Source organism: Fistularia commersonii, chromosome 26, assembly GCF_037954325.1.
Source record: "Fistularia commersonii isolate RoL2024-O1a breed Wild chromosome 26, RoL_Fcom_v1.0, whole genome shotgun sequence".
In the NCBI taxonomy this organism is placed as follows: Eukaryota; Metazoa; Chordata; class Actinopteri; order Syngnathiformes; family Fistulariidae; genus Fistularia; species Fistularia commersonii.
The window spans coordinates 11,828,330-11,854,770 of NC_141309.1; the positions used below are offsets into that span (position 1 = coordinate 11,828,330).

At 39.7% G+C, this 26,441-nt stretch overlaps 1 protein-coding gene across 6 annotated transcripts; it reads left to right on the forward strand.

Moving 5' to 3' along the window:
- The first annotated feature begins 1,335 nt into the window (after positions 1-1,335).
- Positions 1,336-26,441, forward strand: tmc1 (transmembrane channel-like 1). 6 transcript variants are annotated; one of them, XM_086174435.1, is made up of 19 exons: positions 1,336-1,718; positions 14,022-14,496; positions 14,601-14,789; positions 14,913-15,003; positions 15,102-15,183; positions 16,667-16,773; positions 16,910-17,008; positions 18,074-18,216; positions 18,290-18,434; positions 18,526-18,720; positions 20,526-20,705; positions 20,776-20,928; positions 21,387-21,515; positions 21,635-21,702; positions 21,786-22,043; positions 22,120-22,245; positions 22,744-22,822; positions 24,352-24,487; positions 24,626-26,440. In XM_086174435.1, the coding sequence occupies exons 1-19, from the start codon at positions 1,484-1,486 to the stop codon at positions 24,802-24,804; spliced, it is 3,069 nt and encodes a 1,022-aa protein (XP_086030561.1). In that variant the 5' UTR covers positions 1,336-1,483; the 3' UTR covers positions 24,805-26,440. The 6 variants fall into 6 exon arrangements, 5 of the variants coding, with proteins under 5 accessions (XP_086030561.1, XP_086030562.1, XP_086030563.1 ...); XM_086174436.1 differs by having other exon boundaries at positions 21,804-22,043; positions 24,626-26,439; XR_015108840.1 differs by lacking the exon at positions 22,744-22,822 and having other exon boundaries at positions 24,626-24,764.

The window sequence follows — 26,441 nt, forward strand, 5'->3', positions numbered from 1 at the left end:
TTTTTTGGGTTAGAGATCTTCGCCCCTCCTGGCTCAACGCATAATTATTTTTGTCATACACACAAAAGGCCTTATTACCAGACACATGTGACCCCCTCCCCAGGTTCATAGGAACACACACACACACACACACACACACACACACACACACACACACAAAACATGCACACGTGTGTTATTAATGCCGATAAGAGTGTACAAAGGACCATACAAAGACTTGGGACTTTCATTGTTTTTGTTATAATTTGAAATGAAAATAAACAAGTCACTGGAATGATCTTTTTTTTGACAAATTTATTCAGTTTGACACCATCATTTTCGTCTTTTCTGGAGATCCTAAAAGACCTTTTTTACCTGTATGTTTATCAATGCCAGACAACCAGTTAACTTGTTGAAGAGGCCCATGTGTGACGACTAAAATAAAAACGCCCCAAAGCTAAAATTAATTACTTAGATGCTTGACTTCAAATCAAGTCCTAAACATAACCTAGAATTAACCTTTACCCTAAAATCTGGTCTCAAGCTTTCAAACAGCCTCTTCCATGTCAGGGCAGATGAAAATGCTCTCGCAGTAGAAAAACATCCCTCAGTCCAAAATGTGAACATCACATCGGTTCATACAAGGAATGACAAAAACAACACCCACCCATAGCTGATGGTGGGTGTAAAGATTAAGAGCTCAGCTGTTAGAAGAGATCAAGATATTTTCAGGATGCATCAGTTGGGAAATTGTTTTTGAAGTTTGTTTTATCCATCACTAGTAATATGAGTATTAGTAATGTGATGTAATCTTCGCGGAGAGTAAACAACTCAAAGTCAAATATACCAACGTTACAGCTGTAGTTTCTGTCCTTGGAAAAGAAGTAGGAGTCTATGTTGTCCAGTTAGAAGCAAAATATGTTGGCTTGAAATTTAAATCATATTCTAATTGGTTTTACAATGATAATCTTTCATTTTGGATAGAAATAAATAAAGAAATATACTCAAGGAAGATACATGCTCAGTTTCCATGCAAGAAGTAGTAATAGTAAACTTAAAGGTCTACTGTGTAGTATATTTTGTGATAGCTCCTACTCAAAACCCTACAGTACCTCCAGGTTTATTCACATCACATACTTGATACTATTAGACTTCTCAAATTCCCAATGTAAATTGTGAGCAAGCACTTGGAACCTGCACTTGGAACCTGTAATTTAAAATCCAAAATGGGGGTTCAGTGTCATGCTGAACAACACTTGGACACAATAGGAGGAGCTGGGAATCAAACAAGGAGTGTTTGGCTCCAAGGGCAATTGCTTAACCTCTTGCACCACTTCCATGATAGGTTCCCGCTTGGTTGTGACAAATAGTCTTGTGCGTTCCTGTGGTATGTAGTTCATTGCCATCTGGAGCTTCCACCTGGCAGGGTCACCCTTGGAGGGCTAGACTCCCAAGAAGGTTCCAGACTAACTGGGACCTGGCTGCATGTCAGCATGCTGCTAAGATGGCAGCTCCATCATCGAACAGCCAACAACGCACTCAGGAGAAACTTGCCAGCTCGCTTGTCGTAATTAGAAGAAACCAGACTGTCAAAACCAGGACTGGAAGTCGGCATGCCCCAGTACAACAAGTAATGATCAACCTTGGCCATCAGAACTTGCTGCCATCCTTAACAAGGGGGATTGATGCCCAACTGATCCACCACCGATCACATTTCCACCCTCGGTCTAATTGTGAAGGTCAGATGGATTATATTTTGCTGTCCTGATATGGAATTTCCATGTAAAATTCTTTGACCCTGTCTTATGATACACAACAGGCAATCTTGTTTCTTACATACTCATCATTGGGATGTGTGAAAATGCTGTATAGTGCTTTGGAAAACGATGAAAGCCGTTCCAAGTGATGGTCCAACCCGCACTTTTTGTCAAAGGAAACAATCGGAAGCCTAGGATTCCATCTGTTTCTCTCTGAACAGGCTGGATTGGCTCTGCAGTGCCGGTTATTCAAAACTCTTCAATTGTTTCCACCTATATCTAGTGACAAAATCTTGGGGAATTTTTCTTTTTGTGAGCAGATTTTCGAATGACTAAATTATCCACCTAATATTCCAGATTATCATAATTTAAAACACAATTGTGTGAATAATACTGAATTTTTTATCATGGAACCATCAAAAGCTAAAAGATATGGTAAATAACTGAAATCTTTTTTCATCAAAAATTCTAAAACCTGCCTGGAGGTAAACACATTTCTCATGAAGAGTGATTATCATGGGCAATATAATACTTCATGGGGGCTCTTTTCTTTATTAATTCTGATCTTCAAACACTCTTGTGTTCAACATCAGCAGCCACTCAGGCAGGACACTTATTATTTGAACATTTGCAAAAACACGTTCTTTCCATGCACTTGCAGTGTGTAATGTTGTGCCTTATAGTTTACCCTACAAGTCTAACAAGTCTCAACGTATTCCTCAACCTTGTCAGTCACACTTCATAGGGTCCCCAGGCACAACAAGCCCAACCAAGCCGAAAACAAACTCTTTGTGAACATATGTGAGTGTGTTTGGGTGGGTTTAAAGGTACATATTGCCAACAATCAGTGGATTCGTGGAACCCAGAGGACTAATATAATGCAGACTGTTTGGCCTGATTTAAGCCTGTGTTCATGTGACTCTGAAAACTAGAACAAGGTGTAGCCAAGTGAAACCAAAAGTAGGTGCTACTTAACTTCCCGTAACTTCTTTCTCTCTGTCTTTTACCTCCCTCTCTCTTTCTCTCGGTCACTCACACACACACACACACACACACACACACACACACTGACTGTCTATCAGATAGTGACTATATGTACAAAGGACCATCAAGACCTGCAACTTTTATCATTTTTGTGATAATTTGTGATGAAAATAAGTCACTGTAAAAATCATTATTTTGTCAAATGTATTCAGTTTGACACAATAGTTACATTATTTTCTGCTTTTCTGGATATCCTCAAAGAGCAACTTTTATAGCCTTTATAATCTGTCTACTAAGAGAGGATCTTGAAAAACCAAGCACATTAATCTCAGATTAAAGTGACAGTGAGGTCACCTAATGTAATCAAATGATAGTGTCTGTTGTCTGGTTGTTGAAATATTGACGAGTACTGAGTGGGCAACTGTCAGGTCACGATGAGTCATCTAGATGCAAAGTGAGTGAAAAAACATAGGAGATTAAAATAAAACATTTCTTGCATTTATCTGTGTGGTTCTCCAACGGTATAGACATGATTTAATACATGAGCAAAGAAAGCATAGGTGTGTGTGGGGAGGCAGAGTTAGACCTGCTCTATTTGACACTGGAGTCTTTGTGAGAGTAAGTGTAGTGTTAATAGAGGAGAAACAAGGACCATGGGTATGTGAAATGTGTATGTGTTTAGTATGTGAAGGTTCATGGGTTTCAGAGAGGGAGGGAGCAGCTGAGGAGAATGTGGGAGTTGAGTATCATTACCCATCCCCCTGTGTATAGGCTGTCATGGCTTGGCTTCTATATTTGTATGTGTATGTTTGTAGGTTTTGGTACCACTGAGCATGTGTATGTGGGAGTGTAACGTGCTGGTGGTTGTTTTAAGAGTTGTTCCATTGCTCAATCACGCACGTGAGTATCTTCAAGTGACAATGTTGTCATGACAACAGAAATACACATATTTCTCTATGTGTGTTGTGTTTTGCCTGTGTTCACGGCGTGTTGGTATGAGGATTACTTATATGAATCTGGAACAGCCTGTCTGTAACTGCCAGGCACACACACACACACACTCACACACACATGCACTGAGGCATTCAAGCACAGCTTGCCTGTTTCAGGCATCTGTGTGGTGAGACACTGTTGATGAAGGGGCTAGTGGTGGAAATGGCAGCTTATTCATTTACATAAGCTCTGTGCAGGGCATGATAAGCTCTGCAATGAGCTTTTGCCTCAAAATCTGATCCTCACCCTGCTCTACCCACTATCAACCTCATGCGTAACCTCAGAAAAGGTTGCTTGGTCGTACATGAGAGCTACATCTTCAGAACTGAGTGTGTGCGTTTGGATAATTCCTGGGTGCCAAGGTGCGCTACTTTGTCAATTTTTGCTATTTCAGCTCAATTTTTAATATTTTTAATAGAATACTTGTGGCGAAGTATGTTAGGTTGCATATGGACTCTACTGATATGTAGTGAATGTGAAACTGAAAATGCGCTCAAGAGAATGTCAAGATCTTGATCAGTTCCTCTGCTGATTCAGCACCAACTCACCATTCAATCCCTTACTTGTTCTGAAACACAATTCTTGCACAGTGGAAGTGTTATTTTTTACTCCTGGCCAGGGAGGTGGCAGCCCAACTTTCCAAGCCACTCTCTGTTTAAACATTCTCTGTTTAAATCGTACACACAAACCTTTCCTTACATAGTGATCTGGATGATTGCTGAAATAACACAGTGTGTGTTTTTGTATGTGTGTGCAAATGTGGTTCTTGTGGAATTCAAGGGGGTGGGGTGAAGAAAAAAGGTGAAAGGTGGGGTATTTGCATATAACAAGGTGTTCATGTTAGAGTAGAATTATAGGTTGTCCGGCCTTAACGTGCCACTCTTTAGCTCTTGCGGCAGATATATACTGTATGAAAGACCACATGCATGCAGTTAACGAATGTGAACTCCTGTGAATGTGAGTGTGCATGCGTGTAAGCGAGAGAGTGTGTATGTGTGTGCGGCAGATGTCCCGTGTTCTGTTCTCTTCCCCAGACTGGTTGGTCTTTGTTGCTGTTCCCTCGTGCAGACTGGCTTGGCCACGTGCTTCTCTGTCTGCCAGGATAAACCACGCCTCTACCGCCATAATCTGTCAATTGCAGTCACCAAGTCCCGCCTCGAAACACCCATGGCTGAACAGAACCTGCCTTTGACTTGATGACGTTGCTTTACTCACACGTACACACCATGCTTTTCTCTCTCCCTCCCTCTCATACATGCTCTGTGGCCATGCTAGAAAATTGAGCAACACACTCCTCTGTGTCTACCCACGTCTAACTTGCTCTCCAGCCCCCCACATGTTTGGGATAAAGTTACTTTCTTGAAAAGTCCCTGTGCTCCCATACTTGGGCAAAAGTCAGTTCTTCTCAGAAACAGAAAGAAAGACATTATTGAGGAGGAAAAAGTTTGGGTACACCTAACTGTTGCCAATGACTTTTGCATTAAATATTAAGGCTTTAGGATAGAGTAGTGTAAGGGCTGTCAAATAGTAAAACTATTTTTGGCAACATCCCTCAATGTCTTATGATTCTTTTATATTATTGTACAGTACAATATGGAGGTTCATAGATCCAAAATTATTTGGCCAATAATATTATAGGAATTACAAGTGTTTTTTTGACCAAAAATATTTACACACCATCTATGTGGGCAAAGGCAATGCTTATAGCAGCGGAAACAGAAAAGGACTGGGCATTTCATACAGTTCCAAAAGAAAATACAACAATAGAACAAACGTAATATGCAATCTCATATTACAACATGAATACATGACCAGAATATTTCGAATGCCTAGAATAATACTGTCAATCATTTATACCATTTTTCAAATGTATTCTGAAATTGTTGAACCTATCCTGTGTCCACATATTAAATCTGTCAAAGTTTAAAACCGCCAGAACAAAAAAATTCCAAGCTTCTTGAAATCCGTCAGCACAAATAGTCTTCGAGGTAAACAATGATCAAGCTGAATCCAAAGATATGTGTGGAATGACCAGTCATTTTGAAATCCCTGTCACCCGATTCACCTATGCTGGGTTCCTTTATCTCTTTCAAAAACAAACCGAGTTTTCCCCTCTGGGCCAGAACATCTACCTGCTTGACATCCATTGTCAACAGTTGCAGTTCTGAGAAGAATTTATTGCATTACAATGCCCTTGGGCTCATCACTCCTGTCATACCAGTGTTTGTACATTTGTTGTTTTGCATGTTAAGCTATATAAAAGATTGCACAACACAAGTGACTAATAATTACCTTTTTGTAATCAATCAAATGGGTCTATGCATTTTTTTTTGTCAACCACAAGAACTAAGCCCTCTTTGTGTCCCCGTGTGCTGTGGTATCTATGGCCTGCACTGTGGAACAGAAATGTTACAGAACCTATATTTGAGTAAAAGAATGTACAGGTATTTTACAGGGCTTTATAGCCTATTATTATGTCAAATTAAATGGTCATGAACAGCAACAATTCTTTGTCAGTGATGTGACTAATTTTGTGCTTTATCTAAAAAAAAAAGAAAGATATGAAGCATTGACACATCACTAGTTCTCGCTCCAAACATTCGAAATCAACAAATGCTTGCACAACAGACAGGAACAAAGAGTACACACACAAATGTTTTGAACAATAGCTACCACAATATGCAGTATTCAATCTACATGATGTGTCATCTGAAATGTTACAAAAGAGTTGGTCTGCAAATTCAAAAAATTGAAAATTATTTCTAATTTTCCACCTCATAATATGCAAAACAGTATATGTTTTTCATTGATTTTTTTTTCTCCTCATGAATATACAGGCTATTGTTTAAACGGCCAGTGCACTGGCCGGTGTGTCCCCGAGCCAGCCTTGGGGGGGCACGGAGCAGTGTCTCCCTGAGCCGGTCCCAAGCCTGGATAAATGCAGAGGGTTGCGTCAGGTAGGGCATCCAGCGTAAAACTTTTGCCAAAACCAAACATGTGAATCAACCGTAATCACCAGATCATACCGGATTAGTCGAGGAACGGGTTAACAATGACCACCATTGGTACCGATGACATACAGGGTACCAGTGGGCTAGTGTAGGTCAAAGACGGAGAGGAGGAAGGTGTGTTCAGAAGCAGAGAGACAAGAGGAAAGGAAAGAGCCTGGGACTGAGAGTAGGGACTTTGAATATCGGTACTATGACGGGAAAAGGTAGAGAGTTGGTCGACATGATGCAGAGAAGGAAGGTGGATATACTGTGTGTCCAGGAGACAAGGTGGAAAGGTAATAAGGGTAGTAGCTTGGGAGCAGGCTTTAACCCTCATATTATGTTAAGGGTCAATTTGACCCATTGGGTCAATGGGTGAAATGGGTCAAATTGACCCTTAACATAATATGGGGGTTAAGTTGTACTATCATGGTACTGACAAGAAGGGATATAGAGTAGGAGTTATCTTGAAGGAGGAGTTTGTTGGGAACAAAGGAATTGAGAAAAAGTCTGGGTGGTCAGGGAAAGCTTCCAGATGATTGGAGAACAACAGCTAGTGTTATCAGGGAGACAGGTAGGAGAGTACTTGGTGTGTCATCTGGAAGGAAAGTAGATAAGGAGACTTGGTGGTGGAATGAGGAAGTGCAGGAGTATATACAGGGAAAGCGGTTAGCAAAGAGGGAGTGGGATACTGAGAGGACTGAAGAGAACAGACAGGAGAACAGGGAGGTGCAACGTAAGGTAAGGATAGAGGTAGCAAAGGCAAAACAAAGGGCGTACGATGACCTGTATGCTCGGTTGGATAGCAAGGAAGGTGAAAATGATCAATACAGGTTGGTGAAACAGAGAGATAAAGATGGAAAGGATGTACAACAGGTCTGGGTGATTAAGGATAGAGAGGCAAATGTATTGACAGATGCTAGAGGAGTGATGGGAAGATGGAAAGAGTACTTTGAAGAGCTGATGAATGTGGAAAATGGCCTAGAAACAGTTACAATTACGAAAAGACAGGAGGCAGAACTAGAGGCTGCAGAGATGAAGATGTTGAGGTTCTCTTTGGGAGTGACCAGGATGGAAGAAGAAGAAGAAGAAGAAGAAGAAGAAGAAGAAGAAGAAGAAGAAGAATTCTAAAGGGCTCTAAAGGGCTCCTTATACTTCAGTAAGTGCTCCTCCTGGCACTCTTGTTTCAAGCTGGTTAAGATTGCAGATGACACCACAGTCCTGGGCCTTATCAAGGACAAAGATGAGTCAGCTATTAGAGACACAGTGTCACAGCTGGCAGCATGATCTACAGCTAACAACCTGGAGCTCAGTGACAATATAAGAGAGGAGTTAGTCATGGACGTCCGTAGACACTCATCCTCATTCTTCCCACTCTTCATTGACAACTCTGCAGTACAAGCGGTGGACTCTGAAGTTTCTGGGCACCATCATCACCAGCAACCTGAAGATTTACTCATCAAAGGCTATCAAGTGAAATTGGAGGAAACTTAGGAGACTTAAGAGGGGAACGTGCAAACGCCACACAGAAAGGTCCCCTGTTGAAATTGAACCAGGGTTGATGAGGCAGATGCACTATCCACTGCTTCACCATGTGGCCCTCATTGTGCATATATCCAACCTGTATATATTTCTTAAGCACAACCTGTGTGTGTGTGAGTTTTTTTGGTGATTGATAGTCATAACTAAGTAAATGATTATTTTTCTTATAACTTTGTCCCTCATCTTACTGTCATATCATATCACCGTCATATCATATCAAATTCCTGTATACATTGTACATTTGGGGATTAAAGAGATTCTGATTCTGATTCTGATGTATTTGCGGTGGGTGATGCATACATTAATTCCAACAGCTCAACAAAAAATTTGCATGGTTATAGTTACAATCTAGAGAACTTACATAACAGTAACATTACAGAGGGCTTTTCCAAATTTCTGATATTTTCCGCATATTTCTATACAATTTACTTGACTTTGTAAATTGACTTAGTAGTAATAGAAGTACTTCTTCCACCAATCTACAACGTCTCGAGTTGAGGTCAGCAGCATCCCGCTCCCACTGTGTTGATAGAGCACTGCTTCCCCCTCCTCAGCCATCAGATGGTGGACCAGAATCTCCTTGAAGCCCACTGGAAGTTGTTATTCCATTGTCACCCCGAACTCCTCCCACACCTGAGTTTTGGCCTCGGTCGATCACTGAAGCCGCATGTCACTTGTCCTGCTTGTACCTGTCAGCTGCTTCTGGAGCCCTACAGGCCAGAAAGCTTCGATAGGACTCCTTCTTCAGTTTGATTACATCCCTAACTGCGGGGGTCCAACAGTGGGTTCGAGGGTTGCCGCCTTGACAGGTGCCAACAGCCTTATGGCCGTAGCTCCAGTCTGCTGCTTTGACAATGGAAGCACGGAACATTGCCCATTCTGACTCAATGTCCCCTGACCTCCCTCGGGACGTGAGTTGTAGTTCTGCCAGAAGTGGGAGTTGACAGGGGACTCTGCCAGACATTCACAGCAGTCTGACAGGGATCCTCCCCCACCATTGGAAACAGCTCACCACCATGTGGTGATCAGTTGACAGCTCTGCCCGTCTCTTTACCCGAGTGTGCAGGACACGCAGCTGCAAGTCTGACGACATGACGACAAGGTCAATCAAAGAACTGCGGCCTAGAGTGAGTTGGTGCTAAGTGTAAATATGAACACCTTTATGGCTCAACATGGTGTTTGTTATGGACAATCCGTAACAAGCAAAGAAGTCCAATAACAAAACACCGCTCGGGTTTAGATCTGGAGGGCTATTTCTCTCAAACACGCCCCTTCAAGTTAATCTGTTGTTGCCCATGACAGCGTTGAAGTCTCCCAGTAGGACGAGGGAGGCCCCAGTAGGAGCGCTTTCTAGCAGCACATCTAGGGACGCCAAGAAGGGTGGGTAAACTGAACCGCTGTTGGATGCATAGCCGCAAACAACAGTCAGAGCCCATCTCCCCACCTGAAGGTGGAGGGAGGCTACCCTCTAGTCCACCAGGTGGTATCCCAACATGCAGGCGCTGAGACGGCGGGGGCAATCAATATGCCCACACCTGCCAGAGTAAAAAAAGATTCCAGCCCCTCTCAAGAGGCCTGGTTCAAATCCCCACCTTGGGTGTTGGGGTGAATCCGACTATATCTAGTCAGAATCTCTCAGCCTCGCGCACCAGAGAGGTGACAATCCATGTCCCTCGAGCCAGCTTCTGCAGCCGAGGGTCTTCTGAGCCGCACATTGTCTGGTCCCTCAGCTGGGACCTGTTTGCCTTGGGTGAACCTTCCAGGGCCAGGAAAACCCCTGACAACACTGGTCCTTGGATCACTGGGAAGCGCAAATCCCTCCACCACAATAAAGTGGCAGCGCAAGGAGGGGCCGAGTACTTTTGTTAGCTGTAATATACTCTCTTGGTCATCAGCTCCATAAGCAGCAGTATAACTCTAACCAATCAGATGTGTCTTGTAGTAAGCTTTAATGCCACTCTCTGCCCAGATGGCCTTCATCTCCCCACTCTAAGTTTCCCCTCAGCAGTAACTAACTTTAGCAACAGCAAACTGATATCCCTACAACTCTCCTTCCTTTCCTGATACTTTGAAACATGGATACACACATGCTTCCAAGTCATGCTTCCAAGACTATAACTTGCACGTGCAAACGCAATTTCACATGCTGCACAAAAAATAAAAAAAAACATTTTTTGAGGGATTTTTTTTCACACATATTTAAGTACAGAGCAACATTGCCCTCTGCAGGTGCACCAAGTTTGATTTTTGCCACACCAGTGTTATCCACATTGAATTTTGATGCTGGTCTCCAATATCTTCCCATTAAATGTTTCAGAAAAAAGTATTTTTCAACAACTGGTTTTATGGTTGATCTCTCCTGTGGGGAGACACGGTCAGTAAACTCAGAATACAATGTTTTTCCAAATATACAGTCACATCACAAAGTACTTAATTTGATACTGTTAAGCTTTGTATGGTTGTTGCTTTTAATGCAGAATATAGTGTACAAATGAAAAGAAAGAAAGATCAAAATCAAACTCCTCCTTCAATTTCCATGACTTTCATATTCCAGTTTCATGGTTTCTGCCGACATGGTATAAATTATAAGATGGAGAATTTAAAGATGCAGGACTCAGAGGCATGTGAAGAGTAAAATATACAAGCAAGGAAAGTGGAACAGAATTTAAACAAGGAACATGTCGCATGAATAACATGTTTGGCTGTGTTTTGCAAAATGCTGTGATTTAGACACAAATACACAAGAGGAAGGGGCCTTCGTGAAGACATGAAAACACTTTCTCTGTAAATGACAATGAGTGAAAGTTACATTGATAAAAATAAAACATTACATCAAAATAAAACACCAAATAGGAGTATCTGCATTGTGTTTTGATGCCATTTGGTTTATTGTAGTGAAAACATTTGGAAAAACAGTTGAACTGTGTGCCTTGTGTTTGCCTTCTGTTTCCCGAAGCATTATGTTATGGGAATACATAAGTACATACTGACAAGCATGAACAAACACAAACACAGCTGTTTTAAAGCAGTCATAACTCTTGTGAATAATTGATTGCTAGTGAAATTGTGTGGCTCTAGGGTTTCCAGGCAGTCATTGTCCCTGTTTCGGGTCATTGAGTGGCGAGGAAAAACTGAACTTCTCAAGCGAGTTGCTCATCATGTGGCAGGAGCCCCTCCATGAATAGACACACACACACACACACACACACACACACACACACACATGAGTTTGACAGGCTGTATAAAACATAAGACATAAGACCACTGTAACAACACAGCACCCTGGGACGAGCATTACTGAAGAAACATATGAAGAAATGCCTAGGGACAATGTCATCTGTGAAAATGACAGTAAGATGATATTTCTGAGTACTTTATAAATCAAACTGTGTTTTTTGTTTTCTCGATATGCAAGGTTTGTCTTTAGAAATCTGCCGATTGTTCAGATAGAAATCCTCAGGATTAACATTGCACACATGTCTCTATATTAATGGTGAAAATTACGATGCAACTATAATTGCTGTCAGAGAAGGGCCCTTGCTGTTGTTGTGACATATGTGTTTATTACAGATTATTATGGCACGGATTCCTATTCCATCCAAAACTATTCAGACCTTTACTTTTAAGAAAAACATCAGTGTCAGTTTATGAGACGGTCAATCAATAACTACAAAACACAATAACTGAACACTGATCTACTTCTTGCATCTTCAGCTGGCCTGAAGCCCAAGGCTGACAACCTCAGTGCCCTGTCTTTCATCATTAGGTTACATTTTTCACTTTTGTGTCTTAGAAACTTATTCACCCGTATGATTGCCACTTCTGTTTTAAAGAGAAAACACATGAGGCCAGATTATGATACCTGCTCAGACTGTCAGACGTCTTTTATGTCGGTTTCGTTATTACAATAGCACTTTTACAGTGAGGTATATGGTGCAGCAGAGAAAATACGTACATTTAAAACACTTTAAAACCTTTATTCAACATAGGAAACTCACCTGGAAGACTCAGCTGAGAAAACAGATAAAACATAGAAAAAATGACTCAGGATACTATAAAATAGTTTTATACAAGGGCATAAATCTTTCCACTGCCTATAACCTAATTGATATTGGTATGTATTGCATTGGAAGTGTAATTTGGACCTTTCTGGGTGAAATGCAAATATCTCTATTAAATGTTGTTATGAGTGAATTTTTGTCAAAATTTTCTTGTCATGGCAACTGGACTTGAATTTCCTCACTTGGTGACGTTTAACCTCCCTCATCCGAGAGGCTTCTTCAGTTCTAATGACCAATGGGGGAGTTTATGAATATAACAGCCAGGGTTTTGGCCAGGCCTAGTTTATGGTGGCTTGTTGTGTAAATGGAAGAGTTGATCTGCAGATAGTGAGTATAAGGGCGTTGTTATGCTAGTGGAGATTGTCGTTTGTTGGAACAGAAGAGCAACTTCTGTGGGATCACTTGGATTGGAAAGTGAATTGGTAAAGCTAAACAAAGAAGTGAAACCCATTGGATCACATGAACTGGGGCTCATGTTGACGTTAGCTGGGGCTGGTTCTGGTGGTGGATCTTTCCTGTTTTTTTTTGGTGGGTGTCGATGGGCCTGGTCGGTGTGTGCAAATCCGTCTAGTTTTGATCCCAGTACGGTGTCATATGCTTGTGAATGGTTGTGTCTAAGGCCCCCTCCTCTGTTCAGAGAGGGTATTTTGTCCTATGGTTGCTTGGGTGTTTTGTCCTTGCAGTGCACCAGTTTTGCCTCGGGGTGTGGTGGGATTTGAAATGTACTGGATATGTTGTTTGTTGAACACCCTTTGGAGTTTCTCCGAGACACCAGCAACATACGGTATGTTGATGGTCTTTGTTGTTGTTTTCCTCCTGTTCTATCTTCCTGCGTCTGGTGGTTTCTGATACGGCAAAGGCCCAATTAGGGTAGCCACGGGATCTCAAGGCTTTCCTAATGTGTTGTACCCCGGTCTTGCTTCCTTTGCCGGTTGATGGGATGTTGTTGCCCCAATGGTGTAGTGTACTGATTACCTCCAGTTTGTGCTCAAGGGGGTGTTGTTGGTCGAAAAGTCAATACTAGTCGGTGTGTGTTGGTTTCTTGTAAATCTTGATGTCCAAGCTTCCGTCCTGTTGGATGTGAATGCAACACTCCAAGAAGGGGAGTTGGTCAGCAGAGACAGCCTTCCTTGTGAATTTGATGTGGGTGTCGGAAACTCCCCATAGGTCATTAGAACGGAAGAAGCCTCTCAGATGAGAGGTGAAACGTCTTCAGTTGAAAAAATTAAAGTCCAGTTGCCAAGACAAGAAGATTTCGACAAGAATTCACCATGACCTGGATGATTTTGAACCTCCACCAACATGTAGCTTTCTCTAATAGTTAGGTATTTTGTCGAGAGGTGTGTTCAGCGTAAATGGAAAGACTGTCTTCTCCTCAGAGTCTCTGTGGGGCATGCAAAACTCCTTCCTAATAGTTTTCTATGCTTTGTTTCTGTTGAACAATAGGTAAAAAATGGTCAGTAACCTCTTTGTCCACAGTTGACATTGGACTGGAAAATACAGGTTAATGGGTCCTTGTCATTAGCAACTCCTGAGTTATTTTCTGGCATTCTCTGTAATAATGTTTTGTGTCATGTTTGGACTTTTCTGCTGTTTGAAACTGCAATCGAAATGTATAGATATATTGAGTTACCTAGGATGCTTTCATGCAGAGAATGTCAGTCATGAAAGTTAAAACAAATAATTGCAATACTGACACTGTTGGTTTACTACAGGTGAGCAAGAGGATATCTCTGCATTTCCAGAGCAATACGCGAAGGAAAAAAGCAGGAAGAAGAGGAATGGTGGTAAACAAGGGAAAATTAAAAAGAGAAATGGAAAGAAAAAGGGTACTTCTAGAGTAAAAGAAGGTGATGAGGGAACAATGGACAAATGTAAGAAAAGACAAAGGGGTAAGAAGACAAGAACAAAAACAGCTGAAGGTGAACATGTAGCAGAGAGAGACTATGATGAGGAGGTGGTCAAGGTAACAAAGGTGAGCACGGTCAAGTCAAAGAAGAATAACAAAAATGAAAAGAAGAAAAAAGCAGAGCAGGTTGGGGGGGAAGTGGAAAATAAAAAGTCGAAAGGAAAGGATAAACATGGAAGTTCCCTAAAGAAAAGGACAGAGGAAGAAGTCAAGGATAGTCCAGTGAAGAAGACAGCGAAAGATGTAAAGAAGAAAAAAACAAAAAAAGCAGTTGAAACAAGGTAAATTACTCTCCTTGTTTCAGTTTACTGGGATAGTACATCAGTATTAAAACATGCGTACGGCTATTAGCTCAATTTAAAAAGGAAAAAAAAAAATCTTTCAGTTCAGAACAGGTGACAAGTGTGGAAGAGGACAATGAAGACGAGGAGGAAGAGGAGAAGGAGTTGCGACCTGAGTGTCTCTCACCGGAGGAGCTCGAGGAGCTGAAAGAGGCTGTTGATGAGAGGAAGAAATTGATCCAAAGTCTAAGGGGGAAGCCTTGGCTGATGAAAAAGAAACTTGTGATTTTACGGTAAGGTCACTTCTTTTTGAATCAGGCCCATGTTGTGACAAAGATACTTTGACTTCAAAGAATCGACTGTAAATACAGGAGTGGCCTGGAATTTATTTGAATCAGAAAATCTTTGTCCTTCAGGGAGTCTCAAGAGTTTGTGGAGAAATATGAAGGTGCTTTGGGGAAGGGGAAGGGGAGGAAGCTCTATGCGTATAAAGTCATGATGATAAAGGCAAGTGGATGTCTCGTCTTTAAATAAAAAGAATTAAAAAAATCACAACCCTTGCTAATTCTGTACTTCATTTCTGTTTTACCTTGTCTTTTCATTAGAAATGGATGAAATTTCAAAGGGACTTTGAAAATTTCAAAACTGCCTGCATTCCGTGGGAAATGAAAATCAAGGAGATTGAAAGTACGTTTCTCTGCTTTCTCTGCAAATAAATGGTAAATGCTGTCCACATTTTAAAGTGTTTTATAATGGATTACATTCAATCATTCACACGCCATGTGCGGCAGAGCTGCAATGCGAGGCGCTATACGGGCCACCAGGAGCAACTGGGGGAGTTCAGTGTCTTGCCCGAGGACACTTTAGTACGCAGGCAGGAGGAGCCAGGAATCGAACCGCTAAAATTCTGTTTCAAGGGATGCCTGCTCTCGCAGCTGTGGGACAAAAATGACTTTATCAAAGAACATTCAAAATTCTTCTTCTTTTCCTTTCGGCCTTTCCCTTTAGTGGTCGCCAAAGCGAATCAACCTTCTCCATCTAACCCTATTCTCTGTACCCTCCTCTCTCACACCAACTACCTTCATATCCTCTCTCATTACGTCCATAAATCTTCTCTTTGGTCTTCCTCTAAACCTGCTGCCTGGCAGCTCCAATTCTAGCATCCGTCTACCAATATATTCTCTATCCCTCCTCTGTACATGACCGAACCATCTCAGCCTGGCTTCTCTGACCTTCTCTCCAAAATATCTAACATGTGCTGTTCCTCTGATAGACTCATTCCTGATCCCACCCATCCTGGTCACTCCCAAAGAGAACCTCAGCATCTTCATCTCTGTGACCTCTAGCTCTGCCTCCTGTCTTTTTGTCATTGTCACCGTTTCTAGACAAAACAGCATCGCTGGTCTCACCATATTCTTGTACACCTTTCCTTTCATTCTGGCTGATAGTCTTCTATCACATTGTACCCCTGACACCTTTCTCCACTCATTCCAACCTGCTTGAACCCATTTCTTTAACTTTTTTCCACACTCTCCGTTGCTCTGGACTGTTGACCCTAGGCACTTAAAATCCTCCAACTTCTTGATCTCCATTCCCTGTAGCCTCACCGTTCCACCCGAGTTCCTCTCATTCACACGCATATATTCTGTTTTGCCACAACGAACCTTCATTCCACTCCTTTCCTGAGCATATTTCTACCTCTCTAGATTTTCTCCAACCTGTTCTCTGCTCTCACTAGACCACAATGTCATCTGCAAACATCACCCTAAGTAATGTGTGATATACCTGGTCCACTTTTAGTCCACTGGTCCAAAGAATAATTTACCAGTGTTTTTGAGCAACCATCTTCAGTCATTCGGGTTTTCATTCCACCAACCCTCGTCTTTATGTGCTACGAGAGTATACTATATGGTACAAAAATTTATGTTTTTTTTTTATGTTGAATTTCTCTTCAGTTCTAAATGCTACATAATGTATCAGTGTTTTCTTTTTTTTCGATTATATAGACATGCACAGAGATTTTCTGGGTTATCATGTTTCCAATATGAACATCAGAGATAAACCTGATGTTATTAGCTGATGGTTTATATAAAAATAAATCTCAGATGAAGTTCTTCAGAGTCCTTATTCTTGTAATTGTCATTCTCATGTGTATTTACTGTATTTGCAGGTCATTTTGGCTCCTCAGTTGCCTCTTACTTCATCTTCCTGAGGTGGATGTATGGCATTAATATGATTCTGTTTGGACTGACCTTTGGCCTAGTCATGGTTCCAGAGGTATATTTATCTCTAATTTTTCAAATTCCTCTAATTCCTTTCTAAAGCTTTTGTTTTTTAAATATGTTCACTTTATTATTGTTTCATCAAGATTAATTTCTAATACCACAGCATGTTCCCTTCTTATTTCTGACAGGCATTAATGGGGCGGCCCTATGGCAGCATCCCAAGGAAGACGGTTCCGAGGGCTGAGGAGGGAAGTGCCATGGACTTTGCTGTCTTGTGGGATTTTGGGGTAAGATCACTGTGGGTCATCCCTGTCATCTCACCCTATAATTTTTTCAAATATAGTCACATTTTTGTCCCTTTTATTTATCTATTAACATTGTAAAGTTGTTGTCTTAACATTTTTGTATGGTCAAAATATTACTTTTCCTATTGCATATGAAGCATTCTTTCTCTTTGTTCTCTATTCTTTTCATTAAGCGTGTATTGTGATCTATTCCACATTTAAACAGTCTGAGCCTAAATCAGCCATATAAATATATATACTGCTCAAAAAAATGAAGGGAACACTTGAACAACACAATGTAACTCCAAGTCAATCACACTTCTGTGAAATCATAGTGTCCACTCAGGAAGCAACACAGATTCATTTGGACTTGTTTTAAGGACATTACATCAAAGTTGGATCAGCCTGGAGTTTGTTTTTACACTTTAATTTTGAGTGTGATTCCTAATCCAGACCTCCATGGGTTGATACAATTGATTTCCATCGATCATTTTTGTGTGATTTTGTTGTCGGCACATTCAACTGTGTAAAGAGCAAAGTATTTCATAAGAATATTTCATTCATTTAGATCTAGGATGTGATTTTTAAGTGTTCCCTTTATTTTTTTGAGCAGTGTATATATATATTTCTTCAAAATTGTTAAGTGAGATATACATACATTCCTGTGTCCTTGAGACAGCAATTCTCTTGATGTATCTTTGATTTGTTCACACGTCCGCTTTTAATGCTTGACCCTAAGAATGCCTTTATAAAGTGTACCTACTTAATTATAAAGGGCACATTTTAGACATTGCACAATATCTTTATTGTGTGATAAATTGGAATGGATGGAAAATAAACCATTGGTTAATTCATTGTTTTATTGATTTGTTTAGTTCATAAATAGCATGAAAATTGAATTAATGCTGATGCTGTAAATGTTAGCCATTTAACACAACAGATTCTACATTCATTTGAATGTCAGATGTCAAATGAAAACGATAATGTGGTAAAACAGTCCTATAGTTTCAAGTTAAAGTGTTCTCAATATCACTTTTTGACAGTGAATGCAATCACCTGTACCCACAGGGTTATGCCCAGTACTCTGTACTCTTCTATGGTTTCTACAATAGCCAGCGAGCCATTGGATGGCTCAAGTTTCGTATGCCCCTGTCTTACTTTCTGGTCGGTGTGGGCACAGTGGCTTACAGCTATATGGTGGTCATTAGAACGTAAGTATATTTTGGATATGAAAATGTCTCTAGTGCTTAGTGAATTACTAGATTTGAATACGTTCGATTGCAGGATGGCCCGTAATGCGAATGAATCCGGGGTTGGAGATGATAACAGCTTTAATTTCAGTTGGAAAATGTTCACCAGCTGGGACTACCTGATCGGAAACTCTGAAACTGCAGACAATAAGTTTGCCTCCATCACCACCAGCTTCAAGGTCAATGCACTAAAGTTTCAGTTAAAATCAGATGATTTATGTAATAGATTTCTTTCAACTTGTTACCTTTTCTTTTTTTACTCCACCCCAGGAGGCCATCTTAGAAGAACAAGAGAGTCGAAAGGATGACAATATCCATCTGACTCGTTTCCTGCGAGTTTTGGCCAATTTCCTGGTTTTGTGCTGTTTAGCGGGAAGCGGCTACCTTATTTATTTTGTAGTACGTCGCTCTCAGAAGTTTGCCCTTGATGGGTTGGACAGTCACTCCTGGTGGGAAAGGAATGAGGTACTAATGAACAATAGAAAAAGGGAGATAGATTAAGCTAACAGATATAGAGTAAGTAATACATATAATTTTACTGGCAGGCACAACGTTATAGTCTTTAGTTATAAACATTTGTGTGCGACATATACAATAGTCTGACATACTGGTATACTGGTAGCAAATATTTTAGGAAACTTGAAAAAAATAAAGATAAATATTTTACATATCAAATACTATCAGTTTCTTTGATTTTCAATTGCAGCAGGTTCCCAAATTAGACATTAATTTTTAGATGTGTCTTTATGTCAGTTGTGACATTAATGTCAGGATATCCAGTGTAACAGTTGGATTAAAAATACTGAATCTCGGCAATGCTAAAATTTTTATATTTTTAGTTTTGTTGTTTTTAAAGGCACAGTTTTAAAATCAAGTGAGTATGTGTCAGGGACATCCTACTCATAAATAGAATACTGTACATACTAAATACTTATTTTCATAGAGCTGTGTTATTGTTTTTTCTGTACAAGAAATCTTTCTGTTGCTCTGGTTGATAGTAGATGCTTACCATCTCAGCATCTTACTTATCATACTTCACATCAAATGCCACGTATTTGTTCAGCCTTACAAAGCCATGGTGCATTAAGATATCGGAAGTATTTAAAAGTATGATTTTCCTCTCAAAGAATTACAGGTAGTGTTTATTCTCTTTCCTTCACGACCTTACTTTTATACAGTACAAGTGACAAATACAAAGTTTCCCAAGTTATGTTCCCATCTTATTGAACCTGTCCCACTTTTTATTATTTTGCTGACATTCAAATCAGATCTGCTTTTTTCTTAATAGTGTGAACAGGACAAAACCCCATGAAGTCTGACCTCTTTAATTCTGATTTTGGCATTCAAAATCTCATATTATTTTTGCAATGTGACCGGAACCATCATATTTGAATTCATGTACTGTACTTTCACTCCTGAAATTTGTTATGGTTCTTTGCTGGTGAAAGTAAAATTTAGATTTTTTTCTTTGGACTCTTTGAATATTGTTAGCAGGTGCAAAGGTTGTCACGGGAGGTACTGTAAGGATTAGATGGAAGCAGGATTTGGGGTTTCACTGCGCATGAGAAAAACTCAAAGGGTCAGACAATAACCATGCCACTGATTGCAGCACAGCTGAAAACACCCACAGGAGAATGCATTTGCAATGCTTGTAAAAAAGTTAAGAACCTTATATGTAAGCACAATATAGATTTAGTGACCAAACTGTCTGCATGCACACGGTAAATCAAAATCTGAATAAATGTTGTTGTACATGTACATGTGTACAATGTGTTTTGTACTTTTAAGCTTTAAAAAGTAACTTTTTCCAATTTATATCACTCACATGTTCATATCATAATACTAAACAGAGCAGATTCAGGAAAATGTATTTTCTTTGCCTCAACCTTGAAAATGTTTTTTAAAAAACAAAATGTGGTTAAAGTGATCGTTTCGAGTCATAATCATATTTACTTTTGTACTCTTTGTGGTGTATCCTCTGTCGAATCACTTAACAACAGTTTCAAATCCAATAATTTATGTGAAATACTTTAAAATAAGCTGCAGGATTCTTGACTGGCACATAACAGTGAAAATAATTTTGAAAAACACCTTCAAATGTTTCCCCAAATGTTGCATAATTTTGTGAATTACTCTGTCAACAGTGGGGCCCTTTTTGCACCATAATGAAGTATCATTTAACCTGCTATTTAAGGTTTAACTCTTACCTTTAATCTATTGGATATTTTATAAGATCCTAATTGACACTAATGAGACAATTTATCTTCCAGGTGAACATGGTCATATCATTACTGGGAATGTTTTGCCCCATGCTGTTTGACGTCATCAGCACCCTGGAAAACTACCACCCTCGGGTTGCCCTGCAGTGGCAGCTGGGTCGCATCTTTGCACTCTTCTTGGGGAACCTTTACACCTTCATCATTGCTCTTATGGATGAGATCAACCTCAAAGTGAGAGATCCTAAATCAATGTAATAATTTTTTCATTGTATAAAAGCTGGCCTGTACTTGTCTGTTGTAGAGGGAAGAGGAAAAAATAATAAAATTCAATATAACAGTGTGGGAAGCAAATATTCTAAATGGTACAATATCAGAAAACAGCACCGCTCCACTCAGTTTGAGTCACCCTGCTGATGTGCCCCGAGGACCCTGCTGGGAGACAATGGTGGGGCAGGTCAGTGTGTATTTATACTGTTATGTAAGTGTATGATCTCATCATTTCCTATCAAACCTCCTCTTAAACAAACACAAATTATTCCATGTAGATATAATTGCAACACTCTCTCATAGATCCCCCCACCTGCACACAGACAGACAGACACACACCAAAACATGCACGAATGCATGCATGCATGCATGCACACATCTCTATCTATCTATCTATCTATCTATCTATCTATCTATCTATCTATCTATCTATCTATCTATCTATCTATCTATCTATCTATGCATACATATGTATATGTATATGTATATGTATATGTATATGTATATGTATATGTATATGTAAAGCATTGAATTAAAATACATATACTGTATTTTCACTGTTCACATTAGTCTAACTTATGTGGTATGTAACCTTTGCCAAATATCTACATTTCTAGTGGTTGAATAATCAGATAATAATTGCAGGAGTTTGTACGCCTGATCATTTCTGATACTATGACAACATACACCACATTGTTGATTGGGGACTTCTTGAGAGCTGTGCTTGTTCGTTTTCTCAACTACTGCTGGTGCTGGGACCTGGAAGCTGGATTTGTGAGTCAGCTTGTTCCACGTGACTGAAGTGATTGTATTTTGTTGTTTTTTGTAACATAACGTCTGCAAACGGATGAACTGCAACTGATAATTCATGTTCTTTATGGCCTTTTTAAAAGCCATCATACTCCGAGTTTGATGTCAGTGGGAATGTCCTTGGTCTGATCTTCAATCAAGGGATGATATGGTAAGAGAAAGCCTGCCGTGAAATTTCAAAGGTTCCAGTTTTTATGTTTCACTGAATGTAACATCAGCCTGTCATCTATTCAGTATTTTTCTAATCCTCAGGATGGGCGCTTTCTATGCCCCCTGCCTGCCTGCTCTAAATGTGCTCCGGCTTCACGTGTCCATGTACCTGCAGTGCTGGGCAGTCATGTGCTGCAATGTGCCACAGGAGAGAGTCTTCAAGGCCTCTGGCTCTAATAACTTCTACATGGCCATGCTGTTGGTCATCCTCTTCCTCTCCACTCTACCTGCCATCTACACCATCGTCACAATCCCCCCCTCTTTTGATTGTGGACCCTTCAGGTAATGAAAGGCTTGTTCAGGTTATCTCATCATTAAAATATCAGTGTTTTTGTCATAATCCCCCTTTTCACATCAGTGGCAAAAATCGTATGTTTGACGTGATCCAAGAGACGTTGGAGTTGGACTTCCCGGCTTGGATCAGTAAAGTGTTCAGCTACGCCTCCAACCCTGGTCTGGTGTTACCCTTCATACTGCTTATGGTGTAAGTTAGCACCAAACGATGATAAAGGATTTTTTTTGTCCATAGTGTAGATCAGATGTGCATTTTGCAGCCCGCGGGCCACATCCGGCCCCTTTTGCTTTTTCATCCTAGCGGCAAAACTATTTTCTTTAAATATTTCAATAAGTATTTTCAATCAATATTGAATTTAGAAACTCCTTTTTTTCCCTTTTTTTTTCATTTTGTATGGATGACAACACACAAAATAATGTTGGTACATATATATGATCATAAATGATTTAAAATTGAAATAAATTGCCTAAAAATTAAAATATTTAAATTGAAATATTCATTTTAATCAATTTACATGATACATAGTTGGCCTGCGCGTGAAAATTAAAAAAGAAATGTGGCCCGCCAGCCAAAATAATAGCTTACCGCTGATGTAGATCATCTCATTTTGAAAGTTCATATTTGTATTAAGGTCTAAAATTACAATCTTGTTTCTTGATGGTCATCATCTATTATTTTGTCTTTCAGACTGGCCATTTATTACTTACAGTCCACGTCGAAAAGCTACAAAGGGGCTAATGTTGAACTGAAGAAAAAACTGCAAACAGTAAATATATCTTTTGTTTTCACTCACTACTTTTTTGAAATTGTGAGCATAATTATGATTGAAATTTAGATCTCATGCTTGTTTCAATATGGAAAGGAAAGAGAATTTTACCCACGACAGAAATAATTGTTGACAATGGGGAAATAAAAATAGAAATTATAGTAATCATACCACACAATATATTTCGAATTCTAATACTAAACTAAATAGATCGTGTGAAAGCAAGTCAAAATAAGTTTTGGTAGTTTAGCACAGAAGTCCAGAAGAGCAAGTGAGATTTTTATTTTTATGTCTTACTGTAATTCTCATTCTGGCCATGACAGTGCAAGTTTTTTTTGAATGATCAGAGAAAAGTAATCTCTTATTTCTCTCACTGTTTAAGAAATGAAAGCAAGACTTCAGAACTTTCTACGGCAGATTATTTTTAGGTTATATATGTGTGTGTAAATGTGAGCACTTCTTCAAAGGGGAAGTTAGTGGTCTTGCCTATTCCTAGTTAAATGATGCTTATTTGCATTCCTGCTACACTGATGCTCGCAGAGGAGCCAGAAAGGCAGGAGTTCATTGCCTGCTGGAGGCCGGGCTTTACTGCAGGGCAAATTGGAGCTCAAGAGCTGGGTCTAAATGACAAATAGACAAGGAAAGACTGTATAAGAGCTTTCTTTCCAATTGGATTTGTGGGAAACAGCAGACTTATTTTCAATATCTGTTTGAAGTCATCACAGAGATGTCAGCTGGATATTTCTACTGTTTTGTGCTGCTTGTTTTGTGAATATCACCGAGCGACACCAGAAAATGTCAAAAAATGCAACATCTTTGATTGCACATCTAGCTTTTGAACAACTTACAGTGTCCCTGCAAGTGACATCCAGATGAAACTATTTTCACCTCCTCTTCAGCTGGAAATAAATGAGAGAACATTGTTTTAAATCAGACATTTTGAATTTATAAGAACATTCAAAGTCAACTATATATGTTGCAAACAAGCATACGTTTCAGCTGCCCTTTGTAGTTGTACTTTTAGTACCTTTCCAGCAGAGAGCGGCAGAGAAACGCCTCATATCAGGATGTGCAATCAGGGGCATGGACAAATGGAGCCAACTATGGTCAAGACCAGGGGTGGGCAATTATTTTGGCTGGCGGGCCACATTTCTTATTTAATTTTCATGCGCGAACCAACTGGGTATCATCTACATTGAACAAAATTAACATTACAATTTAAATATTTACATATTTGACATTTTATTTCAACTTTAAAATAATTAAAGATCATATAATTGTGCCAACATTATTTTGTATGTAATCGTCTATACAAAATTAAACAAAAGGAATGTAATAAGGAGTTTCTAAATTCAATTTTGATTGAAACTATTCAAAGAAAATTGTTTGGCGGGCCGGATAAAAAAGCAAAATGGGCCGGATGTGGCCCTGCAGGCCATCAAATGCCCAGGTCTGGTCAAGGCGAATAGCAGTGTGCCCACGAAGAAGAGAATACGATTTCTGTCATTTGTTACGTGATTTCCCTCAAGCAAAATGAAGAGAACAAGAAGAAGAGCAAGAAAGCAGCTCTGAAAGCTGCAGTGGATCTGGAGGAGGCCAGAAAAGCTGCATCAGAAGCTTCAGAGCAACAAAAGGACCATCATTTTTATGTACAAAGCCATCAAGGTGAGACATGGGAGTCGATGAAATATGTTCAAATTTGATGAAGAAATGTATCTAAAGGAGATTCTACTTCTCACAACATAGAGATATTTCACCCTTTTTAGCATGAGGAAATGGTAATTTTGTCTCCATCTTTTACAGGATGGGGAGAAAGCCTTTGCAGGAGTCAGAGGTTGCAAAGTGGTAAAAATGGACGTCACCTCTCATCTCCTATCATAGACCGGGAATGTGTTCCAGTCTCCAGGAGTTACCATCATCCCACCCATGGGGCACATGGATATTTGCCTGGTTTTCCTCGGGAAAACGACCCGGGGATTTAAAGGGTATAGAACCAGCAAAGACACAGGGGGAAGGGAGGCTGAATATAAAAAGATGTTACTCCTCAGCCAGGGGTGTCAAACTCATTTTGGGGCCTCATACAGCCTAATTTGATGTCAAGGGGGCCGGACCAGTAAAATCCCTACATAGAAGTAACACTAAGTCCAAATTTTTCCTTTGTTTTATTGTTAAGGAGGTAAACAGGTAAATTAAAAATACATGATGACTGAATATTAAAAATGAATATCAAAACAGAATTGATGAAATTACACTCTATTGTTGAGTTGAAAGAGAAATTCATGTCACCGTGGGAAATTTGCCACAAGAATTTATTAGAAAATTGATCGGTAGCATGTATAAGAGGACGAATAGTGTTTACAAGGAGAATGGTGGGTATTCTCGTTATTAAATCAATCTTTTTAATTTTGCCTGTTTTTTTTTGCTATTGTTTTTGAGGTTTTTTTAGAAATTGGAAAAGAAAAGATCATTTTAACAACGTCACGAGAATTTTTTTTTCATCAAAAAACCATTTGTTTTCAAATTTTGAATCAAACCCACCAACATAAATCACTGATTAATCATCCTTGAAACTTATACCTTCTTCAGGGGTGGCTGTGATTTCTATTTGGAGTAACATAAACATAGGCAAGTGTTCCTGCATTCTCCTTCTACTTCTTTATATTTTAAATGAATAAACTTTGTGCCCTACTACAAGTCGTGAAGTCACTTTTCTTAATATTCTTACAAAACAGGTGGACTCATCATGAAGTTGTTTCACTTTAAAGCTTAACTAAGATACTGCTGAACATCAGTTTGTAATTCAGATATTTTAAACAACTGCAATTATTTACTTGACCTCTCAGACACTGAGCACAGCTGTCCTCAGTTGAGTTACTGGGACAAAGTATTAAAGAATTCATTAGACATGGAAGCCATTTAACCCATCCAGCAAGAATCACATGGAACATGACACCTTCACGTGAAATGTAAATCCCTTCCCAGCTGTATAATGCAAATGTATTACACAAGTAAAGAGAGAGAGAGAGGGAGAGTGGGAAAAAGAGATCGACCAAGCCAGAGAGAGAGCGAAAGAAACTTTATCTGCGGGCTGTGTCAAACATTCAGACATTGTGAATCTATTTATGGAGGTCTCCTAACCTTCATTACGTTACACAGATGTCTGACCTGTATCATCTGATAATCAAATGTGGCCAGATCCAGTGTCCTAATAGGGGATTCAGCTCTGCCATTCATTTGCTGTGGATAAAGTACTCCTGTCAATCATCAGATTGTTCATTTGACCACTCTGTTATTCTAACCTTGTTGATTTTAATTCTTAAGTCCAGGAAGTTGCTGATCATAAACTACCTTTTTTCCCCATCAGATTTTGATGAAATGTAGGATTTGATTATTGGGGCTGCCTGAAGCGTAGAGGCAACGCTGACATGTCTCGTTTTGCGGATAACTAAAGCAGGAAATAAATTCATAGGATCATTACAGAATCAAGGCACCCTCTGCTTCTGAATAAACACTTCCCAAGGATCGCATCCGTAATCCCACCTGTCATTCAACAATCAACAAGCTCATGAAGAGTTCATGTTTTTTTTTTTAAAACATTGACATGATTATTATATTTTGT